Genomic DNA, 21,915 nt, shown 5'->3' with positions numbered 1-21,915 from the left:
CCATTTAGTAGTTTTTTGATTGATAGATTGATATATATATATATATATAATTTAGCTGCAAATTATAAAAATATGATGATAAGATATAAAATTTACTAGTAACCACAGCATTAGCTGAAATATCTTTCAGTGAACTTTAAATAGTCAAAAGTTCTTCAATGACTAGGGATAGACTGAATAAATTTTGTGTGCTTTTAATTGAAAGCGAGGCACCATAATTCTCAGATTTAGATTTTGAATTATTGACGGCATCTCATCAATTGTGGCAGCCCTAATTTAGGGACGGTGCGGTTCCGTTCAATTTGAAATTGAATAGAATAGACACTAGTGCGTTTTCTAAAGGAGAATCGTAGTAATTTATATAATTTAAATCTGAAAAAAGCAAATTAGAAATAACCCATTCAAATATTATTGTCCAGTATAAAAATAAAGCTAATAATATGTATGCATATTTTGCAAAGAACAATACTATATGTTTATATGTAGGTATCAAAAAACGATAAATCCACATATACATATGTATTTACATATATGTATTTACATATACGTATGTATGTACATATATACGATTTCACAGAAAAAATGCTATTTCTGATATATTTTCTACAAATTTAATGTAATAAAATATTTGAATAAGCACTAAAATATTTGAATATTTTATTGCTTATTCAAATGTTATTTAATGTAATATTTGAATATTTGAATAATCAACAGCACACTAGAACGCAAAAGAAAAACACAATATTTTGCAATTATTTAAAAAAAATATATGTATTTACAGACGCCCGAAAAGTATGATTCGAATACAACTGATTTTTAAAGAGAACGAGAATGGTGCAGATTTATGTACAAAATTTTAAGAATTAAATAAATTTGAATTTTTAATTTTTAAATTTACTACCAATTATGTATGTATATAAACCCTAAAATATTGTAACGTGGGAACATTATGGGGATTATCCGCTGTCTAAGTGCATTCGGGGGTTAGCAATGGAGACCCCCGAATTGGCCTAACGAGAGGCGTAACTGGCTGGTAGAATTCTCAGAATCCCAGATTCAGAATGTATTAATAAACGGATCGGGGAAGCTGTAGTGAGCAACTTGCCTTTTAAAAGGAGGTACACTTGGTACAGGGAGTATTCTGGAACGAGCGCTGGGTGCGCGTGTACCTCCTGAATCATTCAATAAATTCTGTGAAGCGACTTTGGCCTTTCATTTGGATCCTCAACCCACCCACCCCTACGCATTAATAATATATGAAGTTTGATTTTTTTTTATTATAAATATTTAATAATTAAAAAGGCTGGTAAAGGGATACAGATGATTTGCAGCTTTTTTTTCGTAATTCACTTTTATTTGCCATTAAAATTGTATATATAATGTTACGGCTATGAATTTTTATCATTGGTGCATATATTTCATAGTATGGAAAATAAGTTATATTTATTTTATCAGTTAATCATTTTTTTATTATTATTTACCATATATATAACGCAATGTGATTTATTTTGAATGATGAGTTGTAACGGGATAATAAAAATGTGAAGTTGATAAAAATAGTTTGGTTTATTATCAAACCTACATACATACATATTCGAATACATTTGTGAGATAAAATTTCATTGTATTTAAAAGCATTAGAATCGTAAATAACATTGAGTTCACAGTTTGATACCAGATATCAGAAGAAACACAATATCTTCAATCATCCAGTTCATTCAACTTACATTATATTGTAAATATATAATATGAAGAAATTGCTAGCAAGATTTCAATATTGCTTTTATTATTTTAAAACAGTTGTTTTTCAGTAACAATTATCTAACAAAAATTAATTGTCATGGTTGATTGGGCAAAAAAAATACAATAATCGTATCCCTTTGTTAAGAAAAAAAGTACAAGAAAATAAAAAGCCGATTGTTCACAACAATCTTATACATAAGAGTAAAAAAGTTATATTCGAGATTAGTGTAAAAACATTTTAAATATCCAATGTAATTGTTTCGTGTATATACTGTAGAGTAAGTGTGAGTTAAATTTAAATCGATAAAAATGTGTAGATCTTAAAAAAAACAAATCTATAATATCACTGAAATTAATATCATACAAATATCATAAAAAAGTGACAAGCACAATATATAAGTATGTAATATCACAAACAGATCGTATAATTGGTAGAACAACACTGCACGATAGCTGACAATCAAACAATTCAACAATGTATTGAGAGACAATATCAAAATGATTCTCAATATGAGACAAGTAAACGAAAATATGTTTCTAAATCAAATCATCGAAAATCTCATCTTGTAGAAATGTAATATGTATGTATAATGCGTTTTGTATTATTTGTGTTCATTGCATTTTGATTTTTTGGTCATAGTGACGGTTCAGGGATACCTGTTATGTCGCCATGACCCAATATGATATAAAAATAAAATAAAAATAAAATATGTCATTTATTTATGTACAAAAATTGAAAATTTTCATTATTCTATTATACAAAATATAAAATAAAAATCGGAAGAAACTTATTTCACATATACACAACCTATAAACCCTGGAAATAATGCAATTTTGAATAACGTGCACGCAGTGCCGGATTTACCCTACTGGCAGATTAGGCTTCAGTCTAGGGACTCCGAATCTAGGGGCCCTCCAGCCAAGGTGTATCATTTTAATAATAAAAACTTACGCTCATAAATATGTGCACATTGAAAATTTAAACAGTACTAACACACTTGTGAAGAGTCTCGGTGATTACAACAAAATGTCTATACCCTTCAGGTATAACACACAGATTACCTAAACACAATCTGCTTTTAAGTCTTCAGTTAATATGTATAAGATTTAGTATAAGCATTTATAAAAATTGTAAATAGTTTTTTGAGCATCATATTTTTCCTATTATGCTGTACTAATTAACATTAGAATAATATAATACTATGATTACTAACAAAAATAAAATAAAATCGTAAAATAGGAAATGATCAGTAGATCAGTAGCTATTAAAATAGATATACATACATAAGAACATAATTTAGTAATACTAAAAAGCATTTAGAAATCAAAAAATCAAACAGTTTAAAAAAGCTTAAAGTATACAGACTCTATTCAGAAAATAAATGGGAATTTACGTTTAGGCAATATCATAATTTATGAAGTCAGAGAACGTTTCGTGAGTCATGAGCCGTCTTCCGACTTTTTCTTTTGTAAAAAATGATTTTTTCTAACAAATTTTTGCTGATATTGTTGATACGTGTTGAAAGAAAATATTTTCATTTTTCGGAAATGTATTTCACGATCATTTCGTTCGTAACTTTCGAGTTGAGTTGTTGGTTTCGATACTTAATAATGGCTGAAATAGTTAAACACAATTTTATACTTTAGTGATTTCGTTAATTTTGTGCAAAAATCTTCATTTCGAGGAATTCAAGGTATACATACATATATTTTTTAATTTGTAAATTTTAAAATTTATGTTACAAATGTGTATAATACATATGTGTGTATTATATTTTAATAACTATAATTGGTTTTCATAGACATACAATTTTAAATTCTCGAAAATTCTTATTTGTTTCATTACCACATTTTTTTATAAAGTTTAGTTATTGCATAAATCTATCATAGATCACAGAGATAATTATAAGTTATATTAATCACGACATATTACATTTAACAGCAACACATTATGGTACTGTAGTACATATTTTATTATAATTACTAGCTGAATCCGGCATGCGTTGCAATCCCACAACAACGCGTGCAGTTCCCGTTCCCGTTTCCGAGTTAAAGTCGTGGTAATCTGACTTATCCAGCGTTTAACAGCGGAAAAACGCAGGTGGCGAACACATTTGAAATTACTCAATTGTTTGTTTATTTTACCCTAACAACGCGGGTGGCGACGCGAAAACATTTGAAATTATTGCGTTGCAATGCCACTCATTCCCGTTTTTCCCGTTTCCGTTTTTGGGCGGTTTTTTTTTTTACAGAAACCATCGCGGACATACACACAATAACTCTTGTAAGTTTTATCGCAAACGGTTGAATGGTATAGAAACGTATACGTGACAGACAGACAAAGAGAAAAAAAAACATTGTTTTTATATATGTACTAACTGAACCCGGCATGCGTTGCAACGCCACAATAACGCATGCAATTCCCATTCCCATTTGTCGTAAAAACGCAGGCAACGAACACGTTTGAAATTATTGCGTTGCAATGACACTCATTTTTCCCGTTTTTTTTTCACAGTAATCTTCCCGGACATGTACACAACAAATCCTGAAAGTTCCATCGTAATCGGTTCAGTGGTTTAGGAGCCTATTCGAGACACACACACAGACATATAAGATAAATAAGTAATGATCGTTATGTGTTTTAATAAAGTGAGAATGGGGGTTGGAGGGGCCTCTTAGATATGGGATAGCTTAGAGCCTCTTTTTATCTAACTTTGGCCCTGCGTGCACGTATAATGAGAGATAAATATGCTGTCATTTGAACGCAAAGTTCAATAATATCAAAAAAAAACTTAACAAACTTTGAAAACCTTCAAGGGGTTCTGTTTGCTTCAAGTCGCACTCGGTATTTACATATACATATGTATAAGGTACATGTTATATTGTATTGCACGTCATAATTAAAGCCGTATATATTTGAGCGGTCCTTTTGAATACGATTTGTTTTGTGCGTATCGAGTTGTAGAAAAGTCATTTATATTTAAATCATAAACTACTTAAAAAAATAGTGAAAAATACATCATTCATAAGTCAAATTTACAATTGGAAGGAACCCCGATTGCATGACGTGCAATAAAATATTATTAAGACAGTTTTTTTTTTCAAATTTGAATATTCCGAGTGCATATGAAAATGAAAATAAACCCCTTTTTTTTATTACAAGCTTTTTTTTAAGGCATTTCCATCTAAATACATAATAACTAAACTACGTACATATAATTCAAAAATCTCACTGTGTTTATTGTATATTAGTAAAGCGTTCTTCACATTGTTGAAAAAATTCGATCTTTTGGAATTTCCAACGAGTACAACTTTCTTATTAGAATCATTTTAGTCGTTTGGGAATTTAAAATAAGCAAAAAAAATCATATTACATAGCCTGGTCTTGGTTTTAAAGTACGGTCCCGGCCAGTTTGTCATTTTGCCCCCGGTTATTTGGTGAAAATTTAAAAGTGCCGAATATACACGCAGTACAAAAAGTGCTGCCTTGGGAAATGACTTTCAGCTATTGACATAATACTTGAAATCATTGAGAATGAAAATATATTTCATTAAAGAAGAACACTGTCCAGTCATGATAAAATGGTTCTTTGATAATGATTGTGATGAAATTTATTCCGGGTTTGTGTGAAGGCTACTCAAATTGTCAAACCTTGATTATGGAAAGTACAACTGATACAACTGAAACTTAAGAAAAGACGCCATTAAAAATAACATATATTATTGTTATGTTCAGTTAAGAGCAGTCAAAAATTATTACTTCGTTATTGCTTTTTTTTATTAATTGCTCCTTCAATCAAAAGTAAATAACCTAAAAAACGCTACTTTCCGTTTTGAACAAACTCTCATAGTTGTTCAGGTTTGATAAAAAATTATTACAGTCTAATATTGCATATATAACAACCTTAAATGAATAAGGAGTATAAAAATTGAAATAAAAGAGTGCGACATTTTGTTAATTTCAAATCCCAAAAATAAACAGGCTCGCCGAAAGCTTTATAACAACCTTAACAACAACAACACTCGTTGAAAAACTATAAAGATCAAAATTTTTCAACAAAACGAAGACCACTTCGATATAACATGTATATAATACGAATACATCGAATCTAAGATCTACATAATATTTTTGGTATTCAAATATAACATACAATTATGTATATAGATAATCAAAATATGTATACAGATATGTATTTTAATTTATTAACTGCGAAGAAAATCCCAAAATATTGCATTGGCTGTTGAGCAAATTTTCATGATAATGTTCGAGCCCCTCAATTTTTCGTCCACTCCGAGACATGTTCCAGCTGCGATATTATATATGAACACCCCATCCTGTGGAAAGAAATGCATCACTTCAATTTCAAAACAGTAATTATATACATATATATATATTAAACAAACGAGCATATTACTCTAATTGTATGGTGCCATTCTTGCGTTCCGGCCATCTCGTGACACTTCGATAGAATCGGGTGTTGTATACCAGAATTGCTCGAGTCCAAGCAAAGCATCCTACCCAACACCAATTCTTTCAGAATGGTCTCGTGCCACATCTGAAAACATTAACTACATATATTAAAATCAAAATATACCATTGTCATTATGCTATAATCAACTGCTTACATTCTTATCTGATCCTCATTCCTCAATTCATACATCAATTTCACTCGTGACCTTCAATTTCTTGGGTCAGATTAGAACGTTTCTACTACTGTCTAAATTTCATCTATTTTTCTATCTACATGGCCTAGTCATTGCTGCTTCAATCACCATCTCAACAAATCTTCATTGTTTTTGTCGCCTCTCCTCTTAAGCATACTACTTCTCATCATTCAACATTTTATCATTCAATACTAGCAGCATAGCTTGGTGTTGAGTTAATGCTAACCACTGAGAGGTTGCCGGATTCAATCCCATGGGTTGACCATGATTGAAAAATATTTTTTAAGATTTCATTGTTGAAGCGGTTCCTCATTAAATTGGCAAAACCATCTTACCACTATTTGAATATGATTTCAAAATTTATATATGTACAAGTTTAAAACCATATATGTGACGAATTGCAAACAGACACCGGTGATCTAACGTTGGATGAAGAGGTGTTAGAAACAGTCATAAGATTTAAACACTTGGGTACTTGCGTTAAGTGAAGAGATGGACCCAGATCAAGATTTAAGAATCCGCATCGATATGGCTAGAACAGCGTATATCAAAATGAACGCGGGGCTTACAAACATGCATCTCAATCTTCGTACGCGTTTGAGATTCACGAAGAGCTACGTCTCGTCAGTGTTGCTATATAGATGCGAAACGTGGACTCTGAAGACCAGGATGATCAGCCGCATCGAAGCTTTTGAGATGTGGATCTACAGGCGTATGTTGAAGATTCCATGGACCAAAAAAGTCACAATTGAAGCTGTCCTCAGCATGATAGGGAGAAAGATAAGAGTACCTCGGACACATGTAACGGGGTCCGAATTTCTGTTTGATAACCATGGGAAAAATAGAAGGCAGAAAATGAATCAGGAGGAAGAAATTGTCTTGGCTTCGAAACATGCGCACGTGGACTGTTCCGAGGCGCTGAAGACCGAAGCGGATATTTGCAAATAATCAACGAGGTGGTTGCCAACGTTCGTATATGAACAAAGCATTAGAAAAATGTCACTAAGGGATCATGGGAAAATCTAAAATTGGGTCCATCGGCTATGGCGCCTTTTCAAAGTATTAAATAAATAGTATCAATCCATACAACATGTGTCAATACTTTGATCATTTTTTTTCATAAATGGCATTTTGATATAAAAATATAAAATATGTATTTAATGGATTACCTGATTAGCCGTACGAGTGCAGGTTGCTAAAATAAGACTTCCACCTTTCGTTTTAATGTCTTTGGCAGCTTGAATACATAATGTGGTGTTCGTTAGTCGTAATCGATAGCTATCGACGTAGTTTCGCTTTCTGAAATTCAATGAAAATAATTACAACAAAAAAATCAATATGTCTTCGAAGCCAGAACCTCCTATAGTTTCAATTTATGATACTTTTTAATATGAAATACTTGTGGAAGCATTTAGTTTCAATGTCATGACATCGACAAGTCAACTAAGGAGCTTACAAGTCAACTAAGATAAATATCGTTTATTATGTGAAAATATATTGAAATGTATAAATTTTATACAAAACTGAATCACCACAGTTTGAGAAATATAAGTCGAAGACAACTGTAAAGAAGCTGTGTTTTAATTTTAAATTTAATTGATATAAAGGTTTAGGAGTTACATATGTATGTTTAATTTACAAAATCTATTATTTTTATCGGTACTTTGCCAAAAATACACAGACTCTCACAGAGTTTTCGGAATATTTCGCCTGTCCACAATGAGTTAATTGAGTTATTAATGCAGTGCACACATTCTATGAAAGCACATTGGAAACTTATCCAAATAATATCCAATTTTTGGCAAAACAATGTACAAAAGTTTAAATTGTTTTGAAATCAAAGAAAATAAAAGCTAAAGAGATTGAAAGATAGTTGACTGTAGTATGACTATTCAAAATACTCTCTGGAACAATTAGATTTTGTGGAGTTTTTTATATATATATATTTTATTAAAAAAAATTAAACATACCTGGAATGCCATGGTTGAAATTTATTTTGAGAGTCAGCGAGCGCGATCATCTTTTGCTTAACTTTATTCTCACTATCTGTGTCAAGTATCATTTCTGGATACACATTATCCAAATACCATTGGAATGATTTGCAATTGAGCGATTCCCTCAAAGCCATCCTCTCCGATATATCACCGTAGTCTTCATTGATCGCACTGGGAACCTTCTTCAAATAGTTATCCTGGCGAAAAGGCGAGAATTAGCTTGCGTCTTAAGTAAATGTATACGTTTGTAAGAAAGCTTACGAGGTAAGAGTCCATCCACACGTGGGCGAGTCTCAAAGAATTGTGCAGCATCGAATCGCCACCTTGTGGGGAGCCGTACGGTCTTCTCCTACGAAACACGTGACCCACACGACTGCATGGTATAACCTCTAGTGTGCCTCCACACATCCAAATCTGAAATATGCTCGCTGTTTATAAATTCGAGACCGATTAAGACGTTTAAATCATTGAAAGTGCACTCACCCTAAACGACAATTCAAGGTTTTCGCCACCCCAAGTGTCCATTCCGGAATCATACTTGCCCATCGTGTTAAAATACTCCCGATAAATTGCAAACAGTCCTCCTGCCATCGTCGGTGATTTGAAAGGCTTTACAAAATCTTCTTTTGCTTTAAACAAAAACAGTTCGAGCATTGTAAAAATAATAGAATACAGACTTGTATACAGCTTTGACATGTAATATTGTACTCATAGAAAAAATTGATTTATCTGTTCACTGTTATAAATGAATCTGATTTTCTGAACTGGTTTAGTAAATATACAGTAATATTGTGATAATCTTCTTCTTCATATGCTCTGTCTTTCTAGAATGTTGGCAACAATAAATACCATCCGTGCTCTATCCACGGCTACTCTGAATAGTGCTCGGGTGCTGAGGCTGTACCGCTGACGAAGATTCTTCAACCATAATGTTTCCCGCTGCTCTGATTGCATTGGCCTACGATCCTTTCCTGGACTACTAGGCACAAGAGATCGTATTTCTGGTTCCACATCACATCACATTGTTGAGAACTGTTTCCATCCATCAAGTGCTCTTATTATTATATATGTATATTTACCAAATATTGCATGCCTGATAGCATTTCAGTAGATGATAAAATAGTAAAAGTAATAGCAAATAATAGACATGTCCGGTAGTAATGAAGAAGAACTAAAGAGACGTATGAAATTAGGATGAAGTACATTTGGATGAATGAATGCGGTTTTAAATCAAAAATGCCACTTTGCCTGAAGAAAAAGATATTCGATCAATGTGTTTTACCAGTATGGATGTGAAACTTTGAAATTGAGCGCTAAGTTGTTACACAAAGTCCAATGCACTCAAATAAGTATGGAACGTTGTATACTAGGCATAACGAGGAAAGAAAGGAAACGGAATATGTGGGCGAGAAGTATGAAAAGGGTAGTGGATATGGTGAAGAGATTGAAGTGGCAATGGGCGGGCCACGTGGCAAGATGAATGGCCGAAAGATGGACAAAATAAGTGCTAGAATGGTACCTGAGAGAATGGAAAAGGGTAAAAAGAACACTAAGGATAAAGGAAGGATAATTAATTATAAGTATTTCAAAGCAATAAAAAATCACAATCAATAGAAAAAACTGCCTGACTATTGATTCAATATTCACTATTGGCACAACTATACTAGATTTTGAATTAAAGGCTGCAAAAGCCAAAAATGTGTAAAAATTGCACATTTTTTTTAAACGCTTATATGTATCTCTTAAATAAGAACAAGCCAACAAAAATTATCGTCATATTCGAATTCAGTGGGCCGAACTTGGTAAAGATTGATTAGTCTCCGCTCTGGTAAGTAAAAAATGAGATTTTTTGTTGTTCATTGTTATCATAGCAGGCAATGATGGATTGCCGGCGATAAGTCCCAATCCTTAAGTCGCATGCAAAAGTTAGTTAAAATCCTTAAATAAATGAAATAAATTAGATAGATTAAATAAATTAATTAATTAAATTAGATAAATGAAATAAATTAGATAAATTTCCAAATCCTTAAGTCTCATGCAAAAGTTAGTTAAAAGTTAGTCTCATTAAAAGTTAAGTTAATCCTTAAGTGTCATGCAAAAGTTATCGAAGTTGATATTAAAGATCGTTTAATTTTTTCAATCGATCAACTGAACAATTTCTCATGAACAAAACGACAATAAAAAAACTTACTTTGGAGCACGTCCCTAGGAATGTTGTCCCACTTGAAGTGAAGTCCCCAATTAAATCCACCCCGAACCAACGGACTGGGTTTGTATTGAAAGGTATCGGCGTTTATAACATCAATTATGGGCATCACGACTCGGTTTGACCATGGTTTATCCGAGGTGACATTTTCGTACAGACGAGTAAGAAGCGGTTGCAGCCATTCTTTATTTACTTCAATGTGGGAGTCGAGGAACACCAGCACCTGAGATGAGAACACATCATATACCGTAAAATAACTGCATATACATATGATCAATGCTGCCATATAACGAATTTCCAATGCTGTCATATAATGTTTCCGGAAACCTGTGGTTACAATAAATGTATTCATAAATAAACTTTCACTTGCCAGATGTGTTTTTTGAATCACCGGTAATTGAATATTTGATAAAAGTTTAAAGGTAATTGTATATTTGAAAAGAGTTTCAATCGCGGATTTTAACTTGAATGTGTTATTGTTTATTTATTATAGAAATGTCTATACAGCAGTATGGTTATAAATAATTTATGATAAATTGGATCCCATCGAGCATCAAAAGAATAAATCATATATACATATACATATATAATTTAAAAATCTGTAATACAGGTTTTTCATTCCAAATTGACCCTTTTTCGTTTAAAATTGACCCCTTTTAAATGTCAATTTGAAATGAAAAAGGGTGAATTTGGAACGAAAAACTTGTGTGTGTTTGAATGTTTGTCCATAGTATCAGAATTGTTTGAATATAATTGGAAAATAGTCTAATAATAAAATTAACTGACACATTGTTGTGGGATTTAGTTTTCTAACCTAGAAGAATGCATGTATGAATGATAAGGTTGGCATGCTTGAGTTGAAGAATGGTTAAGTTGTCATCTTGTAACATATAATGCGGCGAACGATTAGTTAATTGTGGCGCTCCGACAAATAAACAATGCTGTGAACCTTTCAATGAGTTTTATTTTACTGTCTCCTGACAAGCAGATCTGACACTGTTATAAAATATAATAATTTATTGGATATTTATAAGGATACTATTAGTTGTGTATTTGAAGGAATAGTTTTAGCAAATTACAGTATGCGTCGGAAGATTTTTTTTGTCATTGTTACAGAAATTGGATGACAACACTGATTATGATTGATAAAATTACCTTTCCTTCACTCTTTTCGGCACCCAAAAGTCTAGCTCTGATCAAACCTTCGCGTCGTTTAGTCCTGAGCAATTTTATTTCTACTTTGGACGCTTGTTCGTGAATCTTATGGTTGTTAAATTTAACGTTAAGATCGTATACGTATTCGTAAATGTTGTCTAGTAATTCTTCAATATCACTATAATCATCGATCAGAATGATTTGTTTCAAGATTTCCCGGGGCGTCCTGTCTAATATGGATTGTATTGACCTTTTCAACGTGTTGAAATGTTCATTGTAGAAACAAATAACGATAGAAACGTCGGGAAGATCGGGCGGATATGTTTCGTCTTTGCACCTGAAACGTTCAGCAATTACATATAAGTCAACTTAAAAAAATAAAGAATTATTGAGTGAGAATATATTTACAGTTCGTTTCTAGTGTCTGGTATATTTCGTGAATCTCCGATTCGAATTGATGCTAAAGTGTTGAAGGCGTACATTTTATAACCTTCGTCTCGGGTCATTCTATCATCGGGGGTTTTGATCAGGCCGAAATTTTCATCTATAATAACGAAAAGTATATATTTATACATATATAAATAAATCAGCGTATGCTATTCTCAATTGAAATACATAAAACGCTAATTGCAAATGTGAAAACATACACAAAATAATTAATTGATTATACAATAAACAATATAAAACAGACGCGCATAGAACATGTTAATGTAATGCATATAATGTTGACTTTTCAAATCAACTTGTTTACGAATTACCAATATCTTGACTTTTCTTAGGAGTTGTATCCACAACGTCGTTACGTTCCAATTTCTCATTGTCGGTTTTCTTGAACTCGTGCATCTTTTTTCGTTCCGACTTTTTGTCGCTGTAGCTTAAAGAGTTTTTAGAATTCAATTGGTATTCATCTTTTTTGTTCGACGACGCAATCATATTATCTGCAACAGTAATAGTGTGCACATATTGTATTTATAATATCATAAAAATATTTTATTACTTAGCGCCGACATACCTCCATTCTGTAACGAGTTGTGGATTCCATTGTTGTTCGGACCTTTTCGCGTATAGCCTGATATCATATCTAAAACGTATAATCAAAAACGTAAAACAATAATGAAATGAGATGACCAGATTTCTCAACAAAAGTTTGTTGAGAAATCTGACACCCAACAACAATATTGACACCCAAACAGTAATATGATAATCATATTTACTTCACAGATTCTGCCGAGAGGTGAGATTTTTTCAATATTAATTTTTAATGCATTTTTTTAAGCCCTTTGGCAATAGTGTATTTCAAAATGCTAATATTTAAAAAATATATTATGTATTATTTAATTTAGCACACTTCATTGGCCGAGCGCGCCAAACTTGATTGTGCATTTTATTTGAAACAGGTTTTTGAAATCGCTTTCTCTTTTTTTCTTGCTTTTACAAACCAGCGTTCGAATGAGATGCACTAGATATGGAATGTGGCATTATTTATATACATATAAGAATAGATGAGCTTCTTTTGGAAACACTATTAAAATTTCAAGTGCAAAAAAGGCGTCCTACGGGATGCATACTTTCTGCTGATCTTTTTAATATATGTACATATATATGAGAAATACATAATAAGAAAGGATGGAAAGGTGGCAGATGGGTTTCCAATAAATATAAGATTCGCAGACGACACAACTTCAATGGCCAGTAATGAAGATAGAATGGCTGAACTACTCTGTAGAATAACAATAGAGTATACACTTGCGTTTGGATACAAAACATAAAACTTCATTGTTAACAGTCAAGTCTCTCCAAATCCAATGCTTTAAAAGAATATGAGTGAGTCAAAGATTATATACTCTTACATAGGTGCCTTGATCTCAAGAGAAGTAGAAATCTGCAGAATAGGAATGGCAAAAGCGGCGATGATCAGTCTGACAAATATATGGAAAAACCGTTCTACATATAAAAAGGAAAATGAAAATTCGTCTGGTGCGATCTCGGGTGATCCTAATTGCATTGTATGGATTCGAGACAATAACGTTCAAAAAAAGAGAGAAAGGGAACTTAGATGCCTTTGAAATGTGGTGCTTGTTTTGAACGTCTACATCCTCAAAAGGCTAACAGTTTCAGGAAGACTCTCCACAATATGTAGAAAAAGGCCATATTGCCAGGAAAAATGTGGAGTCTAGAAAAGCTGTTAGTCACTGAAACACTAGAGGAAAGGCGAACTAGGGGACGGTCTTTCACAAGATGGTCAGATCAAATCAAAGAATTGACGGGATCATCATAAAGCACTGCATTTAACTTAAACAATTTGATTTATTATATACACAAAAATCAAACTTTGTTTTTGTTATTTAATATTTTATGGGGCGTTCAATGTTCATCCCGTTTTATTATTAATTAAAATTAAAATGAAAATTCACCATTAGAAGAAGTGAGCTGCCAATAGAGATACACTGAGACCCCCCATGTTAGAGAAGCACATATGATTCCACAAATGAATGATTTATTGTTAAAAATCATTCTGAAGAATGAATTCGCTCATCAGTAACAGCACCTGGAACAGATACAGAGCATTTGGATTAAGCTCGTCAAGGACACTATTAATTTGACAGCCAATGTGTTTCCCGTTCAAATTTTTAGTACTATGATATTATAAACATATCTATTAGATTATGAGTAAATAGTTTTGATTACAAAAGGCGTGCAGTTTGATTTTCGAGGGCGAATTATTCTTTCAATTCAATACTGTCAGTGTAAACCGGTCCAGATGTCAACTTAACGCATTGCCAACTCACAAGCTCTACCAACTGTCGAAACTTAATAGCGTTCATTGCAAGCTTACAACTATTCAATCTATATTTTCGGCCTTTTGGATGATAATCAATCTTAATTTGAGAACCAAGAAAGCATTGTAATAATACAAATATACAAATTTAACATTTGTGCTTTTTTTTAACTCTTAAGCTGTGTATTATTATTAAAGCCTGGACCCTGGGGGGGGCGTTTATTGTTCAAATATTGTAAATGCATTGTTAAAGGTTTGCCAAACCTTTTTTACTAAGCATTTACAACAATTGAACAATAAACAGCACGCTTCCCGTCCTACCTCTAATTATTATACATTGAATAAATGGTCAAAATATCAATAGGTCGTCCATAAATATGATTATTTATGATAAAGAGGAAAGGGGAAGGGATGTCCCGTGGCAAATTAGGCGACGATTAAGAGTGGCAAATTATATTTGGTTTTTATTATTGCTATAAATTAAATATAGTTATACTCAGAGGTGGCTAATAAAAATGACTTTTATTAACAAATTATCGACTTCATTCATTGTGTGTTCTGAAAAAGCAAAAATGTAATTAATAAAAAATATTTAATGATAAAATTATCATTGTGATTGATAATTTTAGCATATCTTCTAAAATAGTGAAAATGTCGAAAAACGTTGACGGTGTCGTGTATTTTTCGAATCGTATAAAGCGTTTCCTAAAATATTTTTTATTTTTATATTTCTCCTTCGTGATCCACTAAATTTATTATCGCTTATACTACCGGCCTATAGGTAAAATAAAACAGTATATGTATGTCCATGCAGTCTTTATATGTTATAATACAAAATAATTTACTCTGGAAAACCTATAAGAAATCAAATGTACCAATAATTAATAATACCGATCTTTTTTCTCTGCTTCGACTGGTTGTCTACACTCTACACAGCGCCACTCGCAAGTGCCAGAGTAGCAGGTAAGCCGAAGCCGGCGACCACGGGACCACGCAGATAAGCGACTGCCCCGAACTGAATTATGAACCGGTTCTGCTGACAATGTGGTGAGCGGGATAAATAAACACAAATTTGTTTTTTTTTTTATAGTAGAGATATTTGTGGGATGTGCCCGGACTTTGCCCTTAAAGAAAATATGGGCCCTCAGTAAAATTAAATAACTTATTAACTATTTCATTTTACGTATAAAAATTTACAGGATATTGCAATTTGGGACCTAAAGTTTCTTACGATATACACAAACAACTAATACCTGCTTTTACAGCCCAAGGATCGGTTAAATATTTTTATAAGGGTCGAAATATAAGTTTTCAACATTTGCGTAGGCCCTTTTGCGCGGGCCCATTTCCTACCTCAGATTATGTATATATGTACCTGAGGTAGGAAATGGGAATAAACAAATTTCCATAATAGATTCATGATCAACCAGCGATTTAAATTTACTTCATACTTTCAAAATAACATTTGATTATACTTCGACATTATAGTAAGATTTAATTACACAATTTTGAACAGTTTCCGAATATAAAATCTATTCCTAATCTAGACACATCCATGTTTATAGAAATATAGAATAGGGGCCCCCTCCCTAAATGGGGGGGTTGGGGAGACAATTTTTAAACCTGGTTGGGCCCCCTTTGACTCCTGGCAAGCACTGATTTTAGTCCCAGTCCGCCACTGCTCGTACATGGACCCTGAAAAAGAGAGAAAGGGACATTCTAGATACATTCGAAATGTAGTGCTCGTGACGGATGCTGAGCATATCATAGACCGCAAGACGCACGAACATCTCTATCCTCAAAGAGTTGGCAGTCTCAAAGAGACTCTACATTATATAGGAAAAGGGTTCTCTCATAATTTGACCATATGGCCAGGAAGAATGTGAAGAGCCAGGAGAGACTGGTAGTCACCGGAACACTGGAGGGAAGGCGAGCGATAGGACGGTCTTCCAAGATATGGTCTGACAAATCAAGGAACTGGCGTGACTGTCCCTTAAGAGGGTTGGATACCCGAAACCTTAATTTCGTTGCCGTTCCTTTCTTCGATATACATATTGAGTGAATTTATATATTGAGTGAATGCGACAATATATATCAATATATATATATATTGAGTGAATGCAACAGTTGCGCCTCGACCAGATAATATCTATTTTAAATCGACAAAATCGAGGTTTCGTATTCTCGAGTTTTCTTCTCTGAAACTGGACCAATTTAAAAAAATGATTATTAAAAAAAAATTTTTTTTTAAATCAACCGTTAAATAAGCACGCTGAACTCTTTTCGTGGGTGTAAAAAAGAGGCGATTTTATAGATGTTTGGCGGCTCCTAGCTCCTATAAAAAATAACTAATCAAAAAAATAAAACCACAGAAACATGCTAATGGTGGATATCCATAGCATATTAAAAAAATAATTTCTCTTATTGAGGAAGAAAGAAGTGTAATACGTTTGTATGGACAAGGTGCTGGTGTACAGCCTTCTTAGCACTGCCTTTAACTTGGCACAGAACCGGGAGGAGTAAAGGCGGATAATAAATTTGGATAATACACTGGAGTTCTCACAGACTTGGGCGAGTTTGTGCGTAAACAATAGATTCGCCAGGACCTTTACGTTCCTAGACAATAGACAAGCCAACGGATTGGGGATACTGTGCTGTGCAACTTGCCCTTTATAAGAAGATACACACGGTAGATAAAATATTCTGGAGTGAGCAGTGGTTCCATGTGGACCTCCCGAATCTTTGTATAAATGCTCTTAAGCGACTTTGGCCTTTCATTTGGATCGTGAACCCACCCCTACGCAACAATATCAAAAAGAAGCTTATTAAAAAAATCTTTTCATCAATCGGAAACATCACTCTGATTAATTTTTAAAACGTCATAACCAACATTTTAGATTCGTTTCATATGAATTATACTAACAACGAATAAGAAAACTCAACGTAACACGAAGTGATGAATAAGAAAACGCTGTTGGCGATCGATGAAAGCGGAAATGTGAACAAACTAAACTTCCTGGATCTTGAATGAATCGTCAACCTGGATGTGGTTAGTAGGTACCTATGTATGTACTAAACTCGGAACGTTTTTCATTGACTGAACTCTGTCCTCTAGTAAATCAAGTCACGTCCGTCGGAAAACGGTATTACATACATATAAACGTACATAAATATAAAAATACGGTGACACTGTTCGCCATTGTGTGGTCTGTTCTGATGCCCCAGTTGAGGATGTGGTCTCCGCAAATATCCTCAGACTAAGAGTGGCTCCACGCTACCAATATAAAAATAGATTTACGAAATACATCATACGATGGACAATACCGCAAAATTAACACGTAATCGTTACAAAAGTATGTACATATAATGTAGATGACGGGAAATACAAAAATAATTGACGAGTTTTAATGAGTATTTAAAAATCTATTGGTCAGACTTTAAATGTATAAGAAACAAATAGTATTTATTTACAGATTGTCACTATCACCGAGTAAAAATAAAGGATTCAAGAATGATCTCAAATTAAAAAATATACCTCAATTAGATCAGCATATTTAAGATTAAACAAATCCAAGCCAACAGTAATCTGGTTGAAAAGCTTATTGCCCCTTGCGACAGGTAACGAAACCATCAAAATTGGCACGTGCCAAAGTAGAAGAGAACACACTGCGGTATCTAAATATGTCCTATACATTAGAACTGTATTAGTGATCAATAATTGTAAAAATCTTAGACTAGTGTTGTGGCCGTTGATATTTCAACGGGTGGTTTCGGAAAATAATTAATACATTCATTAAGATATTAAAAGTAATGTGTAAAATAATAATAACAAAACATATATATATATATATATATATATATATATATATATATATATATATATATATATATATATATATATATATATATATATATATATATCCACATCCAGTGAAAATGGTCAGTAGATCAGTAGCTATTAAAATAGATATAAGATGTATTGTGAACATAATTTCGAACATATGTATGTAATTGAAATATCCTATTTTATCATATTGATATTTGTCCCTCTATTAGAGGAATAACAAATTTGTTTTGATATTTATTCCATGCAAATAATAAAGGTGAAAAATCAGTTTAGAAATAAAACCAACCATTTTCAAATCATACATAGTTCAAATAGTTCCCGGAAAGTGGTTATTGTTCCTGAACAGAATGCTTTATTTATACATAATTCATTTTTGGCATAAAAATATTGGGACGATCCAAAGGAAGCTTTGTGTTCATAAATGATGAAAGCGAGTGGTGAAAAGTTGATTCTTCAGCTGGTTAGAGTTTCAGAGGTGTCTCGTGATATGAAGAAGACGTATGTACATATTTAGTGTGTACTGTATTGGTTTCCAATTTTAGTCAATTTAAAATGAAATTTCAAGCAAAATCTAAAATCACTCATATGTCCGTTTATAAATGCGACATCGTTGCATATCAATCGTCGCCTCATCGGTGTTTTTTGTTTGAAATCATCGAGAATCAATTGGCATGTGTACTTAACCTGCGAACCAGTCAAAATAAACAGTCGGCATTTATCCAGCAGTGAATAAATAATAAAACAGAGACTCGCCAAATGAAGGATAACGAAAATGGTTGAAGTGCCAATTATAAAAGAAGAAAAAAAGGTGACATGCAGATCGAGTGGACAAATGCATATATACATACATACATATGTACATACATATGTGAAGATGGCGAAAGAAAATCATTCGACCGAATATATAAATCAAATCATTTTTACAAACCTCTTTTACTTTTCACTTATTACTAACCTCTTCTTATTAATCGTTTCGGATAGATTAAAAATGATATTATCAATTACTGTGAATTACACGAATTAAAATAAAGTTATATATTCTATATATATATAAATATAATGTAAGTTAATTTATAGGCACGTGCACGTATTGATAGTTAATTATTAGTTTGTTATTAATAGCTAATATTATTATATATTATATATTATTATAATATTATTATATATTATTAGTTAATTATTAATAGCTCCCGCGCAGCGCATCTGACGCTGACGTCACCCATTCCAAGTCAGGTGCTCAGTATCAGGAGCACATGTCAGACGCTCCACACCCCCATTCCCCGCTACCCCGCTTCCCTGTGTTTCCTCGACAAGATCAGTCGTCACGCTATATCCCTATAGCGGATGCGTAAAATGCGCTCATTGGTCAAAATGTATCGCCGTTGCTCTATGTACTTGGTCAAACGTTTTAGTCCACGTGGTGGTCAAACGTTTTAGTTCATGCTTACTCGTTCGCTTGTATTTATTTTATTAAATATCTCTAGGCACAACGTATACTCCTGGCATTCTAATTTTTTTTTTTTTTTTTGAAATCCCCATACTGGTCGACGTATCCGCCACATACCCACAAACATACATGCATCGCGTCAGTTTTTATATATATTATTATTATATCAATGCTTTTAGATTTTTTGTGATTGTAATAGTCCTATTAGTGCTTTCAGTTTTAGTCCCGGGAACACCGTGCTGGAAATTTGAAATTTAAATCCCAAAGCTAGCACTGAAAATCTGAAGGTACAGAATGAAATACGAAATTAAAGTTCAAACCCACATTTTCATTTTCAATTTTCATGGCCAATTAAAAACATCGATAAATAATTATGCTTAATTAAATAAATAAATTCGAGATGCTATGAACTCGAATTTGAGGGAGATAAGAAAAAAATTAAACTTTTGGTCCATTATTTAGTAGTATATTGAATCTTTGAAAGATATCTAGTATACTCGTCTGTAAATATTTCATCATGATTACTCGACTGTAGGTTGTGTTGATACTAAGCACCGAGAGGACGCCAGGTTCGATCCCATGAGCTGACCTTAATTGAAAATAATTTATTTTGGGTATAATATTTAATGCTGCTGGTCAGACTTGCATATTTGTGACTCGATCGTTTCCTTATCAGAGTTTGCCAATTTAAATATCTGATTTCATTGTTGAAGCGGTTCCTCCATCAAATTGGCAAAAACCATCCTACTCACCATTTCCCCACATTTGAATATGATTTTAAAAATGTATTATCTATAACATATGTAGTTATCTCGCCAATTTTCTTATATACATATAGTATTTGTATAATTCTTATTAAAGTGAATATGTTGTTATGTCACTGTAGCTGATATTTAAATAAATAAAAATAAAAATACATATGTATGTACATATATTATCGGCGATGGACTACATTAGTCATTATTATGCTTCAAAATCATTGAGAGGTCAAGCTTAAATAAATTATGTTTATTTTCATTTATCTTTGTCGGAGATCTTTCTAAAGTAGCAAATGTTTATACAGCGGTGAAACTAGCACGTTGAATATTTTTAGATTAAATTTAGTTCGGTCAATATGTAATTGAAAAGTTGTCTTTTTATATAAGCGCCATTAATCAATATCCAATGACCTTATAAACATACACGACTGATGAGAAAATTGACCAAATTCCATACTTTTTAATTGCACATTAGTCTAGTATTGTAAAATGATCTCGTTATTTATTACCGATTTAGATTTTAAAACAAAATATAGATTTAATAAAGCGGTGATACAACTGATGAATCATCAGTGATGATTAGAGGTAGGATAGTCACAGTGCTATCCATTGTTCGGCAAACCTTTAACAATGCATTTACAACCTTTGAACAATACACGGCTCCGGTGACTAGTGATGATACTCTATTCGGTTGATTTAATCTCCTTATGACTTCATATCATGTATATTATTATCATGATATGAAGTCACTGTAAATACACATATATTCTATAACTGCAGCAAATTGTTCAGATTCTTGAAAATACGATTTATTGGTAAGGATAACGACTCTTTTTAGTAGTAGCAATAATAACAATTCTTTAACTATACAATCGTAAACGGTACACCTAAGTAAATAATTCCGCTTGGGCCACAAACGGCAATTAACCCTCTAACCGTTTAAATAGGGAATTTATTAAGTGTCTCTCTGCATGATCTATTCCGGGCACAGTTCAGCTTTTTTTACGTATTTATGTGTCATTGGTGCTTTTATTTGTAATGCCTTTTAGAGCGGATGGAAATGAACTGATTAATATTTCGAATTTTTATATGAAGCCAAAATATTTTGGAATTAAATAAAAATGTTTGCCAGAACAGAATTATAATTTAGTACGGAAATTTGTTGTGCTCTACTGCTCCGATATTTTTACTTTATCTATGTATGTACATACGTAGTAACAATAGATGAAGTTTTGTGATCATGTGAAAATTCGAACTTGAGATTTTGACTGATTCGAACTCAGAATTGATCATTGATCACATTTTCGTGATCTAGAAAAAA

The 21,915-nt window shown here is 32.6% G+C and overlaps 1 protein-coding gene across 1 annotated transcript; it reads right to left on the bottom strand.

Annotated features, from left to right (window-relative positions):
* Nucleotides 1-3,286: 3,286 nt before the first annotated feature.
* Pgant35A (polypeptide N-acetylgalactosaminyltransferase 35A) lies at nt 3,287-14,566 on the bottom strand. Its single transcript, XM_077446464.1, has 13 exons — nt 14,452-14,566; nt 14,178-14,311; nt 12,776-12,844; nt 12,522-12,701; nt 12,172-12,307; nt 11,764-12,100; nt 10,594-10,831; nt 8,886-9,031; nt 8,664-8,816; nt 8,379-8,599; nt 7,578-7,707; nt 6,159-6,299; nt 3,287-6,078 (listed from the first exon to the last, which is right to left on the bottom strand). Exons 2-13 carry the CDS (start codon nt 14,275-14,277, stop codon nt 5,947-5,949), a joined length of 1,983 nt encoding a protein of 660 aa, XP_077302590.1. The 5' UTR covers nt 14,278-14,311; nt 14,452-14,566; the 3' UTR covers nt 3,287-5,946.
* Between the last annotated feature and the right edge of the window lie 7,349 nt (nt 14,567-21,915).

The sequence above is a fragment of the Arctopsyche grandis genome, chromosome 2, assembly GCF_051622035.1.
Source record: "Arctopsyche grandis isolate Sample6627 chromosome 2, ASM5162203v2, whole genome shotgun sequence".
Lineage (NCBI taxonomy): Eukaryota > Metazoa > Arthropoda > Insecta > Trichoptera > Hydropsychidae > Arctopsyche > Arctopsyche grandis.
Note: the sequence above shows the minus strand (reverse complement) of the source record. Positions and strands in the feature narration are given on the sequence as shown.